The sequence below is a fragment of the Microtus ochrogaster genome, chromosome 26 (assembly GCF_000317375.1).
Source record: "Microtus ochrogaster isolate Prairie Vole_2 chromosome 26, MicOch1.0, whole genome shotgun sequence".
Taxonomy (NCBI): Eukaryota; Metazoa; Chordata; class Mammalia; order Rodentia; family Cricetidae; genus Microtus; species Microtus ochrogaster.
The window spans coordinates 829,181-848,726 of record NC_022025.1 but is presented as its reverse complement, the minus strand read 5'-3'; the positions used below and the strand labels follow the sequence as shown (position 1 = coordinate 848,726).

The 19,546-nt window shown below is 42.7% G+C and overlaps 2 protein-coding genes across 16 annotated transcripts in view; one reads left to right on the top strand and one right to left on the bottom strand.

Annotated features, from left to right (window-relative positions):
* Sri (sorcin) overlaps positions 1-3,972 on the top strand; it is a 10,979-nt gene extending 7,007 nt beyond the window's left edge. For both annotated transcript variants that reach the window (XM_005358290.3, XM_005358291.2), the window contains exons 5-8: positions 436-583; positions 835-948; positions 1,746-1,804; positions 2,447-3,972. In XM_005358290.3, coding sequence (XP_005358347.1) covers positions 436-583; positions 835-948; positions 1,746-1,804; positions 2,447-2,473 — 348 coding nt within the window. In that variant the 3' untranslated portion in view covers positions 2,474-3,972. The remainder of the gene's footprint in view (positions 1-435; positions 584-834; positions 949-1,745; positions 1,805-2,446) is intronic.
* Positions 3,973-4,682: 710 nt separating this feature from the next.
* The window catches only part of Adam22 (ADAM metallopeptidase domain 22), a 229,466-nt gene continuing 214,602 nt past the window's right edge, over positions 4,683-19,546 (bottom strand). For 8 of the 14 annotated variants that reach the window (XM_026784641.1, XM_005358292.3, XM_026784644.1 and 5 more), the window contains 2 exons: positions 15,488-15,611; positions 4,683-10,677 (listed from right to left, as the gene is read on the bottom strand). In XM_026784641.1, coding sequence (XP_026640442.1) covers positions 10,657-10,677; positions 15,488-15,611 — 145 coding nt within the window. In that variant the 3' untranslated portion in view covers positions 4,683-10,656. Of the gene's footprint in view, positions 10,678-15,487; positions 15,612-19,393; positions 19,424-19,546 lie in introns of all 14 variants that reach the window. The other 6 variants (XM_026784638.1, XM_026784643.1, XM_026784640.1 and 3 more) reach the window with 1 other exon arrangement.

The following is a 19,546-nucleotide window of genomic DNA, read 5'->3' as shown; positions in this document are numbered from 1 at the left end:
GGCCAGTTGTGAGTCTCAGTTTGACTAGTGTGTCACCCGCGGTACTTTCCACTGCAACACATTTTCTTCCGGTGAAATCCTTGGGTCTGAGGGCTTAGCAAGGGAATATCAGAACCCAAAACCTAGAGCACCTAGGAAGTACACCCAGTTCCAGTAAGAAAACTGCTTCTTACTTGACTCACAATGCCATGTCATCAGGTGTTCAGAGCTTTAAAGCCATAGGCCGTTTATTACATCAGTTATCATTAATGCTTTTTATCATAGCAATAAGAATATAGAATATAGAAAATCTCTTAAAATTTGGGTTATCTTTTTGCCATTTTTGTCATTTTGCCATTTTAACAGAAAGAATATTGAGTTCTCCTTACCTTCTTCACTCTCATGAAATTATTAAGCTGTGAAATATGACAGTTCCGGTCCTTGACTGTAGTCCAGAGAGATATGTCTGGCACCATGGGATTCAATGAATTTAAGGAGCTCTGGGCTGTGCTGAATGGCTGGAGACAGCACTTCATCAGCTTTGACAGCGACAGGAGTGGGACAGTGGATCCCCAGGAGCTGCAGAAAGCCCTGATGACGATGGGTTTGTATTCCCAAGCAGAGCTTCTCCACTTACTGCTAGCTGCGTTTTCTTTCCCTACACGTGTGCCAAGGAACTGAAGACAGTTCTTCATTTCTATTGTCTATTTTTAGTGTTTTTGTTGTTGTTGTTTTAAGACAGTTCTTTATTTCAATTGTCTATTTTTTCTGTTTTTGTTGTTATTGTTTTGGGTTTTCTTGTTGTTTTTACACACCTTCATCTTTTTCTGACTGGGTGATTTTTCTGCCTTCCAGGATTTCGGCTGAACCCACAAACTGTGACTTTAATTGCAAAGCGGTACAGCACCAGCGGGAAGATCACCTTTGATGACTACATCGCCTGCTGTGTCAAACTGAGGGCTCTCACGGGTGTGTTCCCCGAAACCTGCCAGCACAGCGGGAGCCTAGGCGACCCTTTTATGACATTTCTCCATGCCTCTGAACTTCCATTCTGCCCAGTTTTTCCGTGGTTTTAAGGGGTGCATTGGTAGACCCTTCCCCCAACCACTAAGCAAATGGAGCCTAACATGCTATCCAGATACTTTTAGAGGAGAGAGTAATGCAGTGTATTTTATTTGAGTGCTGCAGCTAGAACTGTCTGCATTTAAGTGCATTTGTTTCTGGCGCTGCAGTCACAAGCTGCCCACACAAACTGTCAGGTGAACGTGGAGGTGCTACACCCACAGCCCTGATTTGTGCAGTTTCAATCGGAGTGCAGTTATGAGTAATTCTCCTCAACTGTGGGGCGCTTGAAAAGAGTAAAACTAATCAGTTTTGGTCAGCAGGGCTAAAGTGAGTGGGATTTTGGGTCACAGCCCATTGTATTGGCTGTACCCATCTGTTTCTTTGCTTTAAGCAGCATGTGTGTTGCTACAGTATCTGGAACCCTAAGCTTTCACTGCAGTTAAGGGCCTTGAAAGCTCAAATGCTTCTGCTGAGACCAGTCATTTTTCTCAGATCCACGACCATGGACCACCTTCCGTCCATGATATCACTGCTATAATAAATCTTTTAATATTCCTATAGCTGACTATTTTTCTTTGGCCTTATGTTGACTGGTTGTTGAATTTAGATGCCATTAAAGTTTGATCCTACTGCCCAATAGCTGTTTTGATTTTGGAAAACCTGTTGAAAGAAAACCTATATTTTCCTGTGTTGTTTTGCAGATACCTTTCGAAGACGGGACTCTGCTCAACAAGGAATGGTGAATTTCTCGTATGATGATGTAAGTCTCAGTAAATAAGCATTAAGTAGAAGACATAGTGTACATAAAACAGCTTTCCTTTTTGAAGTTACCTATTAAGAATATGGACATGGTAGCGCATGCATGAACTCAAGAGGCTGAGGCAGGTGAGTCTGTGGGGAGGTGACAGCAAGGCACAGCCAAGACTGATGTTGCTAAATGTGCATTTCTGAGTTGCTGGAGTGGGGCCGGCTTTTCTCTGTGTGGCTTTGACGCTGACAGAGCAGACTTCACAGGACGATGGTGTCAAAAGTGCCCGGCTAGAGTAGCAGGGTGAAGTCAGTTTGGAAGTCCCCACATGATGAGACAGTGTAAGCTTGTTCTTTGTTCTTGTGGGCAAGAGTACTTTTGACCATGACTCTTTCTAGACCCTTAAATACCACTTTGGATTGAAATTCCTTATCTGTGGAAGTGATCCCTCCTTCCCAGAAAATGAGGAACCCATTGGACTTTACAATAGAAAGTTCCCCTGCTGGGAAGACTCTTCCCACCCTATGTTCAGATTTGTTTATTCTTCTTGTTTACCCACAATGTTAAGATGGAGAACTAAAACGGAAGGTGCCCACAGGGAGGCTTTGGCACCCTCAGTGTTTTGCAGTCTGTAATGTAATTTCCCTCTTTAAGTTCATCCAGTGTGTCATGACCATCTAAGACAAGAGGAAGCTGTCTGAACGCACTCAACATTCCAAATGGAGCCCGCCTTGCTTTCTCCAGGCCTTCAGTGCTATGTGCAGGTTCCCACCAACACTCCCCGACAACTGCTGAATGGGATCGTGACTTTATATATGGCTGAAGCTTCATTTTTAATTTTGATAATAAATGCTTGAAGTTCAATAATATAAGAACAAGTCTGTTGTACCAGTCAGAACCTCCTTGAGCCATTATTAACCATGCCTTATTTTCCTGCTGTCTTTTATATAAATTTAAGTATGAGAAATATGTAAAGCAAATTATATATTTCCTCATAAGATATGGAATCTTTTCTTCAGGCTTAGCAGCTATTCTTTCTTGCCCTGAGGAATGTGGTTAAATGCTTTGTGAGGGGTATTCTTATAATAAGTGACGTAGATCCACAGAGGTGCAGTACAAACCAGTGCGCATGCTAGGAAGAAACCATGAGCTTTAGAACTCACAGGTTTGAAAGCCTTGAGTGGACAGAGATATTAAATGACTATCATCTGCCTCTTTACAAACCTATAGATAATTTAAGGGGCAAAAACACCATCACCATGTCCTTCTTTGTCATCCATCCAAACTTTTGTTCATTATATTTAAAAGTTTTGTATTTTCTAAGCTTAAAATTACCAGAAAAAGACTAGAGGGAAATAAAACTATATGAACTGCTTATTTTTGAATAATGGGATTCTAGATGACTTTAATCTCCTTGCTGTTTTTCCCTATTTCACAAAATTTTATAATGTGTATAAAATTCCATTTTAAACCAAATGTTGGGGGTGGAGAGACAGCTCGGCAGTTACGAGAATGGGCTAATCTTGCAGAGCACTCAAGTTCCTAGCACCATGTTGGGTGCTTCAACCACTGCCTCTGGCCTCTCCAGGCCATTGCATTCAGATGCACATAAGTGTATATGCACACATATAATTAAAAGTAATAAAAATAAGTAAAACCAGATGGGATAAATTTTAGAACATTGTTAACATTCATTTTTAAATGCCATATATTATTTATTGAAACATATACAAGAAAGAAACTGAAATGAATCAATCAATCGTTGTCCTGGCTTAAATCACTGGAGTAGGATCTCCCTTCCCACTGAATTTCCAAGTCTTCTACAATCAGGCTTTGTACACACACACTTGGGAAAAAACGTTTTCAAATGTTTAAATAATTGGCTTTCTGGCAGTGCCTTGCTGTGTATGTGACTTGGTCATTCTGGGTAAGGACAAGACACTCAGTGCGGTCATCTTTGCAGAGAATTCTTACTCCACTGGGTAGTTCTGAGTATGGGAAAAGTATGTTGACATAAAAGCATCTGTGGTGTTCCTTTTTTTTGTTTTATTAACAGTTTAGCTAAAAGTGGTAAACTGTTTTCTCGCTAGCAATGCATCTGTCTTGTTTCGGGCACAATGTGAACATGACCGTTGAAGGGAATGATCAATTATAATCCAGTGAAATAAACGTTTCCTAAGTGTCTTCAGCCTCAGTACACAAACATATGCTCGTGGTGTTAGTGTATATTATATCTGTTTAGTCATTTCGTGTTTACTGACCCTAATTTACTATGTTTTTAGTCAGTAAATATGCTCAGGTTACATGTCAGAGTGTGAAGTGGCCCGCTGTGTCTTCTGTGGCAAGTCTGGGTGTCATTTCAAGTGTTTCATCTGCAATGTCACAAAGCACTGCTTTAACCTGGGACCAGGCTGCCCAGAAAAGGACCAAGGAAGGCTAGGAGGCTGGGTTTAAACTGACCAAGATCTTTTAAGGAAATTATAGTTTAAAGAAATAATAATTTCCTAAGCTAATACAAACAATAAAGAAACTGCCCCAAGTTGATGACCCATATTTAAGCTGCCCTGTCATTTGAATAAACCCAAAGATGTGCTATTTAGGTTTTGGTTCTGAATTTGCTTTTGGGTACATCCTCAAGCATTATAAATTGTGTTTCTGGGATGCAGGTTTTAGCAATCAGTAGTTCAAGGCAACTCTCCATCAAGAGTTGAGCATCACAGGACAGGAGAGCATTCGGGAAGCAAGTCCCTTGCTTCCTCACCAAAGGAACAGCCCAACAAATGGAATACCAAGTTTTCTCCTGTCTCCTCGGGGACCATGAGAACAGAATCTTCTGATAGCTTCTCAGAGACGCTGGCCAGGAAGAAAAACATGAAAGAGCTGTGCATCAAAATAACATAAAGCTTTTATTGAAAGTCATTTTACTGATGTCACAATGAGAGTAACATAGAAAACTCTGATATCTTATTAGCTTCAGAAGTGAACACTAATAAAATTGTGCCAGGAAGTTAAATCTCGAGTTACAGTGACCGTTTAAAAACAACAAGATTTGTTTACCTACAACACGAGAACAACTTTTTAACTTGAACGGCCATAAAACAAACCACGCTTGCTCGGGACAGCAATCACCATTTACATATCTGTTGGTGTTTGCCAAAACCCAGGAGTTTTCAAAATAGCGTAAGAACCTGACGTGCGTGCCAAGTAGCAGAGAGGAGGCTTAAATGATGTGAATCTAAGTATATACACTTGAGTACCTACTTCCGTGACCTACTTCCGTGAAGTGAACCACACTGATGCTGTTAGCGCGCCCCATGGGGTGGCGTCTATTGTCTTGGAGGCTGTGGTGGGGGAAGCCCTGGCAGAGACCTAATGTCCACTAGCATGAATTGCTTTAATTAGGTGAAATGAGCCGTTTCTGGTGATTGTCATTGGAAATGCTAGTTTGGAGGGCAAAGTCATCCAACAAGTTAAAAAAAAATGCTCTGAATCCTGAAGGAACCTTTTACTAAGCACTTCACAGTGTTTAAAAAAATTTTTTTTCCATTAAAAAAAAAAGTGTTGGGTTATTTGTACCCATTAAAAAGAGGAGCCACAGAATCACAGTTTGACATTGTGCTGGATTAAAAAGGAAAAGTGGGGTTCATATCAGGCAGTGTATAATTTAACAGGAACTCCTAAGGATTCATTTCAGCACTTTCTGTATTGTGTTATCTGATAAAACGTAGCACCGCTATATTTAAAGATTTGGGCTATTTGCATTATTTTAAAACTCAACCATCAAAACGCATCATGTCCCAAAATGGTGTAAATTGAATGCAGAATATGCACACAAGCATCTGCATACATTTAGGGGAGACTAACCTTTGCTCACAAACAGACCTGAGGGCCTTGTGTGCATTAACTTAATAAGAGTGCTTCATCTCACTGTATGCCTTTTTGTAAAATCAAACAGAATAAAATACATTTTTGTTTGGATTTGATTCCATGGCTGCCTGTGATCAACACCCCTATCACTTCCAAAGCCCCTCCCAGTGTGCTGTAGGCCAATGACCACTGCATCCGGGACATTGCACTGGACAGTAGACTACAGAGAGAACTAACACTCCAGAAGACCACAAAGCACCCAAGTCTGCTGCTGGCGCCCAGTATGGCCAGCATGGCCAGTGGCCATCTTGAGCTCTTGTGCCTGCTTCAATGGATGTGCACTATGGTCTCGTGCTGGGGCTAAAGGACCCAGCATCTCCCAAACTCCCTGTTGCTTATTCCCTTCCTGAGATCTATACCCTGAGACCCATTTCGTAGTGCCTTCCAAGGTGCACAGTCAAAGCAGCACGTGGAAAGGAAATGGAAGCTAACCTCCCTCCTCTGCATGCCTGTGCTTCTCCCAACTTTCGCCTGCATGCTAGGGGACGTTTCTTATCGAGAGGAAAAGTCGTGCACAGCCCCTGAATGGGGAACTACAGAAGAAGGAAGGATCTAGAAGCAGCCATCAAAACCCATAGTAATGATACTGTTTTCTAAGGCCATGGCTATCAAGGGCAGGAATAAAACGGCCACTGGCGTCTTAAGTTTTGATTTTCTACTTACATGTTGAGGACTGACATAACTATGACCGATATGGGAATGAAAATGTTACCTCTGCTTTCCAAGTCTGGGGCAGTTTTGTTCTGCACCTGCAGGCATGGTAGGAAAACTCTGAGAGCTGCAAGGCCCTGTCCCACAGAGCGTACGCTGTCAGCAAGCACCAACGGTGACCAGCAGGGACAATTTAACAGCATGCTGCGCACACAGACAGATGGGCTGCTGCCTCGGCCAATTTTCACAACTGTCGATTGAATTCTTTACAGTACAGCAAAGGAGAAGTTGTTCACCCCAGGCCTTAACTCTCTGGTGCCCAGAGAAGAGACCCTGCATCTGAAGTCAGAGTAGTCTTGACTACCCTACAGGAGGAAAGTGAGTACCTGAGCCCTAAATGAAGCCCTTTTCCACAGAAACGGCAGCTTTTCATACAAAGCTGGTAGAGTAAGAATGACAGATTCATCTTGACTATATTTTCAGGGGAAGAAATGGTGGGTGCAGGGGACAGTGGTGCCATCTGGCTGTGCAGACAGGGGTCGGGTCCTGCCTCCTCCTTATTCCCATCAGTTTCGAACTTTATTCTCCTCCTGCTGCAGACGGCAGCTGCCAGATAGGCTTCTTTCCCTTTACATTTTAGTAAGATGAAAATAATCTTACCTTTAAATAGGCAATTATTATATTGAAAAACAGGGGCATACATATCTAAAGAACTGTCTAAATTTAAGGTTAAGATAGAACTATATGACCATAGAAAATGGCAGGGTGAAATGAATAAATGAACAAACCTGGCTGAAATCCTGGAAGAAGAGAGGAGAAATGGCATACTTTCCCTGGCTCAGCAAAGGACAACAGGTAAAGTAACTCCAGAGGCAGAGGGTAATGGGCAGGAAGAAATCATGCAGATATGTAAGGACAGCAGAAGAAGCCATGTGGATCTGTCCTGGAACACACAGCAGCCTCCCACCCACACCCTGGGAAGACAGAGAATATTTAATTCTCTCGTTACTGTGACTGCTTTGAGACACACCATCAATCTTTCATACGTAAATTCTATGTGGGGCTGACGTTCTGGGCAAACAGTATTTTAAAAGCCGTGTGAAACACGAAGAAAAGAAACTGTATAACGAAATAAAGCGCCCAGGTTACAGCACTCAGAAGGCATCTCAACCCCAGGCAATGTTTCTGTTAAGGAACCTAAAGATGTGTTATTCCTCATTTAGCATCTAAGTGAGGGGCTGGGATGTACGGTTCAGCCACTGCAGAACACTGATAATCGTGTGCTGCCCGTCCAAGTAGCGCCCATCTCCCCCTTTATGCAGACTGCACGTACTGTGGTCATTTTCTGTCTGGCTGATGCTGGAGGAAGGTTTCCCATCTAAGGAAAGTAGCTGGGAAGTGTTGGTCTGGCCAGCCTGTTCTTTAAGGATTCTCTGTTACTGCAGGCCTTCCCTGGATACACACTGGGAAGAGTTAAACGTTCCTTTATGATAATGGACAAGAACATCCCAGGCCTTTGGGCTATCTGCAGTCCTACTGATGCCAAGAGTACTAGAAAGAGAAACGGCAGCCAACGAACACATTACTGCCCTTATCCATGGAGTAATGGCCCCACGGCACACTGGGAAGTGTGGATGTTAGTTGTGTGACTCAAACCACTACCGAGTTTCAAAGTTCCCCTTCAAAATAGACATTTAAAAAAGGAATAATCATTGTGCTTGTCCTTGGTTCCATGAGTCTACTCTGTCTACCTCAGTGAGTGAAGTCATACATAGTTGGATGGAATGATCTACAACACCAATATTGGCGAGTGCACTGATACATACTTCTTGAAGCTAGTCGTCAACACAAAAGCGTGTTAATTCCAGAAACAAGTCTAAGAATGCTTAAACATGGGAGACAGATACCTTGATGAAAACATTAAAGCTCTTATATTCCTAAAATCACTCTGCAAGTCAAGAAAATCCTTTTCATCCCATTACATATGGGGATTACAAACGAAAGCAGCAGTCTTTCCCAAAAGGCACGTGATAATGATTGTAATTTTCAATAATAACTTCAGGAAAAAAAATTATTGATGAGGAAAGACAGGTGGGGAGACAGATAACCAGCTCACTAGCTAGCCACTTGTGAATTCCCAAGCCAGGATTTATGTAACTAACTCTAATACAAAGCATATTTACACGAGGCATCTTCATTCAAAGGTATAAACTCTTCTCTTGTAGCCAAAATAAACCTTATATTATACTAGCCTTCTATATACGCAATGCCAGAAAACACTCAGTGCACACTTGAAGCGATCTTGTTCAAAAGTCACTTCATTTGCTACATCTCTTCCTCGGTCATCTGCCTGCCCTTCTGTCCTGGCCTGAAGCTCAGTGGAGACACTGCTCAACTCATCCACACATTTGTCTGAGGCTGTCTTAGTGAGCCATCAGCAAACTCCATCCTTTCCTGTCGTGATAAACGCTGTTTTTGCTGTATAATTTTGTCTGATTAACTTGGTTTTCTAACATCTTCCAAGTGTTTCTGAAGAGTGGACCATTACAAAAGACATGAACTGAGTTCTACCACTGCCTTCTAGTCTGGCCCTTCGGTTTGGGCATCTAAGAATATCCGCACGGAGGTGAGACAGATTGTGTCCCTGGACACTTGTGAAAGAAATCAAATGTAGAGCATATTTCTGAGGTCTGGTCTGATAGCCCCATCCTCACATAAGGATGGGGGCGGGGGCGGAAGTGTATTCCACAGCAGAGCGTGTGACTGAGTTATCAAATTTGAGTGGTAAAACTGTATTAGAAAAGTTATTAACTTTTCATTTTAAATGATAAGATTTCACATAGAATACTCGTTTTTTTAAAGGATCAAAACCCCTGGTGGCTCTTCTCCCTGCAGGCTGGTGGCTATCTTTGCAGCTCCTACATGTACGTAGCCTTGGACTTCATTTAAACTTCCATGCCTTGCTGGTCTTCTATCCACCATCTTCAAAGTCAGCCAGAACGGGCTGCTGGGACTTATATCCCAGTCAAGTTGGGAAAACAGATCACTCCTTCCATGGGGAATAATGGCTGAAAGGATTTTGTTAAGAAACCCAAACTTCAGGCCAGAAAGGGCTCAGGTATTGGCTGGATGGGAGTTAGCCACTCAGTGGTCTGTGTCTTTCGTGCATCCAATCCATCTCAGGAAGAACCTTCTGGAGGGGAGGCACTCCATGGCCTCCAGGTAAGATCAGCTGATGTGCCCTGGTACTGAGAAAGAACGGCTACTGTGACAGGAACCATGAGTCTTAGACATGGAATAGACAAGCTGGCAGATTCCGAGAGAACCTGCCAGCTCCAGCGTGTCCTGAGGCTGCACGGCTACCACACATCTGGACTCCACCTTCAGCCAGATGCAAAGGCCGGACGTTTGTCTGAGCATTTTGATCACTTACTCAACAAAACCTCCTCCAGACTGTACGCACTTGAAAGGGAAGTCACACGCTTTAGATGAATGCCGGGTACAGAAAGATACTTTTACAGCATTGACCACTATATTCACAACACTGTCCACTGACACTCTGAAGACTGCAGGATGAAGGACAATGATAGAGTCGTGACTGACTGTTTTTAGGCATTTGGCAAAATACACTTATATGTAACAGTTACTTTTTAAATTTAAAAATGTTTACATATGTACAGTTGTCCTTGTATGCTAGTATAAATATGAAAAGTAAAAAAAATAAAAATACATGTTTAAAGTTAGCATATGGGTATTGGCCTCTCAAAGCGTTACAGTCTTGCAACCTGCAGAAAAGTCCTATATGCCTCAGCCCTGCATGCTAGTTCTATTATGGGATGTTTTTCCTTGTCTATGGAAAAAAATAAACAGAAGCTTCATGCATACGGCATTACTGCTTGCAATGAGGATGTGTTTCAGAATGCCCAGTTCTGAATCCACTTCGGTCCCTCAGGAAAACCTGCGACATTTGGGTCATGTGAGTTAATTTTATTGATATTCTACATATATCTGTCATGCAGATTATCCATTAACATACCAATACCAGACCGTAAGTGGTTCCGTGTCATAGTGTGACATTTCAGGAGTTCTTTACTGTTTGGCTAAACCTTATGCCGATGACAAAAAGAAAATGCCATCCAGGTGTGAGCCGTGGCTTCCTCTCCTCTGCATCTCAGAGGGCCTTCAAAGCGTCTGAAGAGCAGACAGATTGCAGTGAGTCTGGGTGGCTCGGTTCCTATAAAAGTTGAAGTAAACAGTTTCGATGTGACACATGTAAACAGTTGTTCTTAAATGGACGTCTCCCATAGCTGCGGAGAGAGGAAAGCAAAATCAGACACTGGGAAAGCAGAAGGCAGACTTTCCAACCATAGGTCAGTAACGATGGTGCATGCTCTCATCTAATAAACAGATAAAAGAAATACACAAACTTTTAGCTCTCTCTGAACCTGCTATTAACATTTCTTCTTTGTGTGTGTGATGGGCACATGTATGAGAATGTGCACATGCCCATGTAAAGGCCCGAGGAGGCCAGACAAGGACTTTGGGTATCTTCCCCTAGTGATCCCCATCTCATTTCCTTAAGACAGTGAACTCTTGGAATTCACCTTGCCTCTAAAGGCACATGCACCAAACTCAGGTCTGTATGCCTCCACAGCAAATCCCTCGTTCACTAGGCCATCTCCTGGCTCCAATACCAACCGTTCTAACAATTGCCACCTTTTGATGAAAACCAAAAAAACCCATCATTTCATGTTATTAAAATTTCAAATAAACATTATATCTCTCAAATTGCAAACTTGTAAATATTATTTTTAAGCTGCCTATTCCCTTGATTTTCCCAACAGAATAGTGCTTCTCAATCACAGCTTTGTAAACACATCTGAAGAGAGAGAGAGTGTGTGTGTGTGTGTGTGTATGTGTGTGTGTGTCCATGTATGTGCACATAACAGATGTACACACACACATGCCTGTGCATGTAGAGATGAGAGTTCAAAGTCAAGTGTCTTTGTTCAAGTTTCTCCACTTCACTTTTTGAGATGAAGTCTCTGATCTTGGAATTCATGGGTTTGGCAAGACTGGCTGGCCAGCAAGCTCCAGGGTTCCTCCTGCCTCTGCCTCTGCCTCCTCTAGGATTACATACATGCACCACCATACCGGGCCTTTTACATGGGTACTGGGAATTTGAACTACGGTCTTCATGCATGCACAGCAAACACATTACCAACTGAGCCAACTCCTCAGTCCTAATATGCAGAAGGTTTAAAATCCACACCAACTAAATCAAACTGCCACAGGTGGGATTTAGCTTTAAAATACTCTGGAGCTCTACAGACAATTCCCATGTCCAGTCAAGGCTAAGAAGTTTGACTCCAACACCATCCCGTAAACACTACTGTGGGCCTATGAACACGCCACGCACTTCCAACTGTAGCACTGACTGCGAGCAAACTGTCCTCTAGGAGCCTGTGTGATGGAGAGGAAGGACGTGTGCTTCCCCATCCTCCCTTTCCCTTGCTTCTACTATCGGTTCTTCATGCTGATCCTGGTGAGATCTACTTTGTGCACCTCAAACAAACTACTCTGGCACGCTCAGACAGGCACCAGAGAAGGGGGTCTGCCAGTGAAATATAGTGCAGTCTATATGATTCATATATAAATATTTTATACAAAAAGAAATGAAGTATTATTAGAGCGGCTTAGGTTATATTTGACTTCCACCCAAATTCCATTTTAACAGGATATATGAGATATTTCATGGCATGTAAATTTGGGGGTAAGTAAAGGAGACAACACAATTAGTATATTTCTTTTCTGTCTTATTTTGTGAGACAGAGTATCATGTAGCCCAGGCTGGCCTCAAACTCACTATGTATCTGAGGCTTGCCTTAGTTGCCTGACCTCCTTCTTCTACCTATCAAGGGCTTTAGTCACATGGTACCATACTGAGTTAAGTGTATCTTTCTAGGTAGGTTACTTTAACATGCTTGCCCAAACCTTCATGGAAGTTTTGTTCCAACAGAAATTACAGCACACTCCACAGGCATGGCAGAGCCACTTGAGCTACCCACCTCAGGCCAGGTTTATATATCTTTCCTAGTAAAAAGACCTGTTCTGGAGCTGGAGAGGTGTAGTGGTTTAGAATACTTGCTGCTCCCCCCGCCCCCCCAGAGGACTCGGTCAATTCACAGCAACCACGTGACAGTCTACAACTGTCTATCACTCCGATTCTAGTGCGTCCAGCATGGTCTTCTAGCCTCTGGAGGTACCAGGAATACACACAATGCACACACATGCATATGTGTACTCATATATAGAAAATGGAAATAAGTTGTAAATGTTTTTTTAAAAACCTTTGCTATTTGGAACCCAATGGGAACTTTCAAATCTAAGGCTCTTTTGAAGTAGAGAGGAAATAGAGTACTACAGGGTGTCTCAGGCAGGGAAAGTATGAATGCTTAGACAGTGATCTGGGGTAGGAGATGGACTTTGGCCTCAGCGAGCTTGCAGGAAAAAACAAACAAATAAACAAAAAACAAAAGCGTTGAATGAAGAAAACTAAAAGTCATGATTATCCCGAACAGAAACAAATAAGACAAGTACAACATCATCAGTAGCAACAGACATGATTGCCCAGACCTGTGTGGCTGTAACGGCAGGCTCGCTGATGCAGTTTTCCACACCCCACCAAGACATCTGGGAGACAAGGGCCACCTACTCAGCAGGATTCTTCTAGATGGCTCATGACTGTACCATGTAACATAGACCAAGTCAGAACTTCTATACCACTGTCTCGGAGTACAGTCCTCGCCATCACAGTGCTCAGCCCATGAGAAGAGCATGGGACACCATTTCTCCTGGGAACTGTCATTTCCATGAGTTCTTATATGTTAACATCTTTAATAATCTACACTGGCCATGGTGACAGCTGAGAGAACAACCCCAGCTTGATGGAGCAAAACAGTGATGCAGACAATTTATCTGGAGGAGACGTGAAGGGCTAGACTTACGCTCTGGGCAGGGAAGGACCACAGCACCTTGACTATCATAGAGCATACCACAAACACCTGACGTCAAGCAACAAGGCCTGAAAATCTAGTCCCGGAAATCTGAGTTTGTTGAGGAATATTTCTTTAACTGTGTGAAGATGTGTCAGTGTGATTGCTTTTGTAAAAAGTTAATTGACCAATAGCTGAGCAGGAGGTGTAGGCGGGACTTCTGGACAGAAAGAACTCTGGGAAGAAGAAAGGCAGAGTCGCCAGCCAAAGGTGGAATAAGGAGGATGGGCAAAATGGAGATGGGGTAACAAGCATGTGGAAGAATATGGGTTAAGTTATAAGAGCTAGTTAGAAACACGCCTGAGCTAAGGCTGAGCATCCATAATTAATAATAATGAGTCGGTGTGCCACTTTTCTGTGAGCTGATGGCCCAAAAAGAGTGTTTACATGAATTATTCTTCAATTTCATCTTATACTATATCCAGCACTGACATACAGAGGTAGTTTTCACAATGAACAAATGTCATTTCTTATTTCTACAGACTTTATGTTTACAGTGACCTGACCAGCTGTGTTTGTTTTGTGTTTTTGTTTGGTGGTGGTGTTTGTTTGCATGTTTGTCTGGTGCTCCCCCCCCCCCCGTTGGTCAAGTTAAGGTACAAATGACCCTAAAATTTTGATTCACTATCTCTTAGGCTCTGAAACTCCTTCAGATATAAAAATTCTCAAAACCCTGTGCTTCACCTTTTGACTTTTTTTTCTCCTAAGAGCAACATCATAATGCAACTGGCCATGAGTGGTCTGGACATTAGTTATCATTCTTTCCAGGTCCTCATCTCACTGAAGCCTCTGAGGACTGGACTGACTTTCCAAATTCCACTTTATCCCAAATTTCACAGAATGGATGCACTGGGGAATTCTGTGAGGCAGGGTATACTGACGAAGGTGCACAAGGGAGCTAATGTTTAAATAGAGTTTCTGGTAAATTCTGTTTTTATCATCAGGATGAATATCTCCGTACTTGCTTTGAATTTGGCTTTCTGGGGGCAGGAGGGATGGCTCAGTGCCTATGAATGTATGCTGCTCTTGCAGAGGACTGGAGTTTGGTCCCCAGCACTCATGCGAAGCAGCTCAAAACTGCCTACAACTCTAGGTCCAGGGGTCTAGATCCAATGATGTCCTCTTCTGGCTTTCATGAAACCTGCACTCAAATGCACAGATCCTTTCACACACGTGCACATAAATAAATATAATAAAAATCTACCTTGTTAAATCTTGGCTTTTGGAGGCCATAAGTATGGCACAGAGTTAGAGCATTTCTTTTTCTACCAAGACATCAAGGACCTGGGACTAATTCTCCTTACCATAAAACTATGTTTACTTAAAAAAAATTGAAAATTCTGTTAAATTTTTACCATACCCCTTTGTAGTATTCTTTCAATATTACAGATTTTTCAAATATTTCCCCTTTGTATCTAAATTCTACCCTTGGTACCAAGACACTAATCTGGGTTTCTGTCAGAGATTCCTATTTCTAAACTCCTGTTGAGTTGTAGCAAGGCAGTTGGAGGCCTGAGCAATCAAACTAGACATGAAGAAGGAACTAACCTAGTCTTTGGAATTCCATGACAGGGATATTGAAAAGATTTTTCAATGTTTCTTAAAGCAAAACACATCCTTTTTTTTCAAACCCAGAGATGAGTAAAACAATAATGAAAAATAAAGACATAAGTATACAGTACTGGGCCTGGCAGTGGGGGCACATGCATTTAATTCCAATTTTCAGGAGGCAGAGGCAGGTGGTTTTCTGAGTTTGAGACCAAGCTGGTCAAGACTACATGGAGAAACCCTGTCTTAAAAAAGGTATAGACAGGCAGACAGATATAGATTATACACACACACACACACACACACACACACACATTTCTGGAACCAGGCGTAATGGGAATGCCTGTAATCCCAGCACTCAGCAGGCTGGAGCGAGGATTCTCATGAGCTTGAATCTGACTTGGGCTACATAACCAAATTCTGTCTCAAAAATGGGGGTGGGTAGTAGATGAAAAGTAAACTCAAATACAGTGAATAATGACCAAGGATAAAGCATGCGGGAATGGCTGTGTACCCTGGCACTCTGTCGGTTCACTGTCTTCTCCTCATCAGGAAGCGGAGGCATCGGGTACGGGTATTTTCTGCTGGAGGCAATAGACCCAGTGGATGAAGAAGGAGACTTGGCAGGAGACAGGGTCCTGAGATGTCGAGAATATAAGAAATACATATTATGTCATGCCTGGTATCACTCTCCAAATATCTACAGGGCAGACTCAGAGCAAGCCCCTGATAACCACTTTCACTGAGTGTCTACAGCAGAGCTTTAACTACTGGGGAGACAACTGTCGCTCTGGAATGCTCTGAATTTAGCTTCCTAATTCATCAGCAGTGATGGAATGTCTAGCTGGCACTACACAGAACCGTTCTCTTAAACTACAAAGCCAATAATGAAATTTCATTTACAATAACAAGGTAACATGGAAAAGGGGGAAATTTTCTAAGAACTCATCACAGTAAATTAAGTAAACAGCATATTAACATTCTACTTTATTTTACCACTTCTCTAAAGTGCTTCTCTAAGTACAATAATCTCAAGTAAGATCTTAAAACATAACCACGGATATATTCATCGGTTGCTAAGTCATACTCTACACAAAACTCATGCATCAGAGGCCCGTGTGTTAGTTGTGAAGAGCAAAGGGGAATACAAGGGTTTTAATAACAAATTAGTAGACATGCAAGCAGTAAGGAGTGCAGAGTTTCAGCCAAACAAAGTCTGATGAGAACATACAAAAATGGTCAACTTCATCCCTAGATCAGCGTTTCTCGGAAAGCAGCAGCCATACACTGAGGTTGGCTCTTCCTATTGTAGCTGCAATACTTGTGACTGTGCTGAGCACGCTAGGAGAGACGTGTTTGTGCCTAGCTTATCTGTGAGAGCTCAAATGGAAGACCACTGAACTGGTTAGACCACTGCATGGTAACTCAGGTCCTCCTCTGCCGTGACACATCAGCCTGGTACTGCAGCCATCAAACACTGGGCAGGGCAAGACTCCATGGCTCTCAAACTAATTTTCATTTTTAAGATGCTGAATTCAATCTAACACTCGAAAAATGCCTTTTCCTATATACTCTGAGATCCAGGTAAACATTCTTGATTGATTTTAAAAATCAAGAGTGGCTCTATTCACTTTTAAACCTAACTCCTAATGTTCCTTCTGTGTTTGTTCAAAACTTACTCAGGATGGCTCCCTACCAGGGACTGCTGGAAGGCAGCCAGAAGGCTACTAGGCTTCTCTTATGCTGACACTCTGTGGACTGGGAAGGTGGAAGTAACTAAGAGTAATAGTACTTTAATATTGCTTCAGTTCTGCATAGTGTGCATGCGTGTGTGTATGTGTGTGTGTGTCTGTCTGTGTGTGTGAAGATGTGCATGTATATACAAGTACATGTGCACAGGGTACTTCAGCCTCTGGTATTGTTCGTCAGGTGCGACCTACCTTATCTTTTGAGACTGTGTCTCCCAGGCCTAGAGTTAAGCTAGGCTGCCTGGTCATTAAACACCAGGGATGGACCTGTGCCTGTAGCCCCAGAACTGGGATTACAAGCACAAGGCACCATTCCTAGTTTCTTCGTGTGGGTTCTGGGGACGGAATTCATATAGTGCAGAAAGTGTGCTCCTGGTACACAGATTTATAATTTAAAAACTAAGTAGTTTTTAAAGTAAATTAAGAATAAATAGGACCATGATTGTTAGGAAGCAGACACAATATGTATAAAAGGGGTGTGAAACTTGCATGTAGATGCTTCTAAAATGACCCTGATCTAGCTTTTTAGCTAAATCATCATGAGATTTAAAAGACTCAAAGTTCGGGTAAAGTAGTCAGACATACAAATAAATTTTATTTATTTTAAGGTCATGGAACCAAGTGCTCATTTTAGTTTGCTGCAGCAGGTGTGTGTGTGTGTGTGTGTGTGTGTGTGTGTGTGTGTGTGTGTGTAGCATGAGCTGTTAGCTTACAGTGTCATAGTCACATGAGCCTTAACTTGGCTATGAGCTCAAATGATCAACACTGTAACATTCAAAACCATTCCAATGAGAGGTGACTGAGCACTCGGCCTTGCTCTGAAATCATCTTTGCATGGGCACCAACAATAGTGAGTTAAAAACCAAACAAAACAGGAGGTGTTCTTCAGACCCCCACAGAAGTGGTTCTACATGACTTCACACAGCAGAGCTCTAGCGAACGCAGACTTTGGGCCCTGAAGGGAAGGTGAGAAGCCAAGCAGGACATTTTTAGTGGTAGAAAGACAGAAAAGGGATTCTGGTGTGGATCAAAATGGAAGAGAACAAGGCAAGGTCAGTTAGCTTAGGGAAAATGAACTGACAATCTATCACAGCTGCTGATGGAAGGCCTTTAATTCTAATCTGGCTTCCCTTTAGCCAAGTATCAGCCACTCTCATTCAGTTACAAAGCAAAATGAATTTCTGGATAAATATTAGCCATTGATCCTTATGACAGTTTTTAAAACCATAACTACAGTGGGGGCACCCTAGAATTATGTAATGAAGGCGTGCTTGTCTGCCAATGGACTGTGGTGCACCTTGGGACTGTATCAGACTTCTGGGCTCCTTTACAGACAGGTCTGTAAATCCCGGAAGGGGACACTTGTGTTCACATGCTAATTTTATAATAATCTGCTCCAGAAGGATTGAAGTGTCCTTGGTGAGGAACTGAGCGTCCAGACTCTCTACAGCCTTACAGCACTCACTGAGAGATGGGAGAGGGAACGGTCTTGAGAGTCAGCGAACAGCCACGCTCCAGTTCTGTTTCGGATGTTTATGAGATGGGCTACTTTGGATAAGACTTTGTACCCCAGTTTCCTCCGTGCACAGAAAGGAGCCAAGAATGCCTACCTTTTGGGATGTGAAAAACAGATATACAATGGGCATTTGACACCTTACTTTCTAGAATTTGCTTGCAGAGCTATTGTGGTTTCCATAGATCATCTGGTGAAATGAGTGATCAGTTGGACAGCTCTCAAGAGCACGGACACCTCCTGGGGACTTAAAAGGCAGTGTCCTGGGCACAACTGCTCCCAGGATCTGGGGGTGGTGATCCAAAGCTTTTCCTCTGACTGCACCTGCACTTTTCCAGTGGCGTGGACACATTGGGAGCACAGTCCTCCACCACATCTCCACTACATGCTGTAGGAATGGAACATGTGAGATTAAGAAGATGACCTGTGTCCTTGTCTGTGCACTTTGTCAAGAGAGCTCAAGCACAAGGTTGGTGAAGCCCAGGCCTAGGTGAGAATACACTTAGGCCTAAGGGGTTTGTCTGGTTGGAGGGTAGGACAGAATCGTGGTGCTCAAGCTAGGACCTATCACAATTATTTTCCACTGCCACTGAGATCCAGAGCTGACCTCCAAGTCTTACCTGCACAAGCCCTATTGATCTAAAAAGACAGCGAGATCACAACTGTCCAGGAGCTTTATCATTTAAACAAAATATAGATTTCTCATTATCAATTCCTAATGTGACTTTGTGCTGTAGGTACTAACATCTCTGACTAAAACGTGAGATAAAGAAACCCTCTTGGATTTCTCTCAAAGCTTGGCTCGTGCAACCAGGGGTGCTGAAGCATTTCCCCATCCAAATGGTGCTCAGTCAGACAGCTTCTGGGCAGACTCAGGGGACTGACTTTAAGAAATGGGGACTCTCTTGAGTTACACCAACTTCTCAGCTCATCCAGGGGAGGTGCATAGACTCTTCCAGGGTACCATTTCATAAATTACTCTGTATAAATGCTGTCAATTTAGAAATAAAAGTCCTAACCTATGTAGGACCAAACTCATGCTGTTTTGGTTCCATGGATGGGACAAATTACAATCTGCCCAAAAGCCTGATACAGAAAAAGAAAAAAAAATAGGACTGCAGGTGAGCCAAGATTCCACATAACATCAAAACCATCTTACCTGTCTTCTTGCTGTTGGCCATCGTGGGAGCTACGGGTGGAGGTGGGGTGTTTGAATGTGAGTGTATATGTTTATGAGGTTCAGTGTGGGGCAGTGTGGGGCAAGCAGAGGGCAGGGAAGGAGAGGAAGGTGGACTGTAAAAGCAGGATGTAT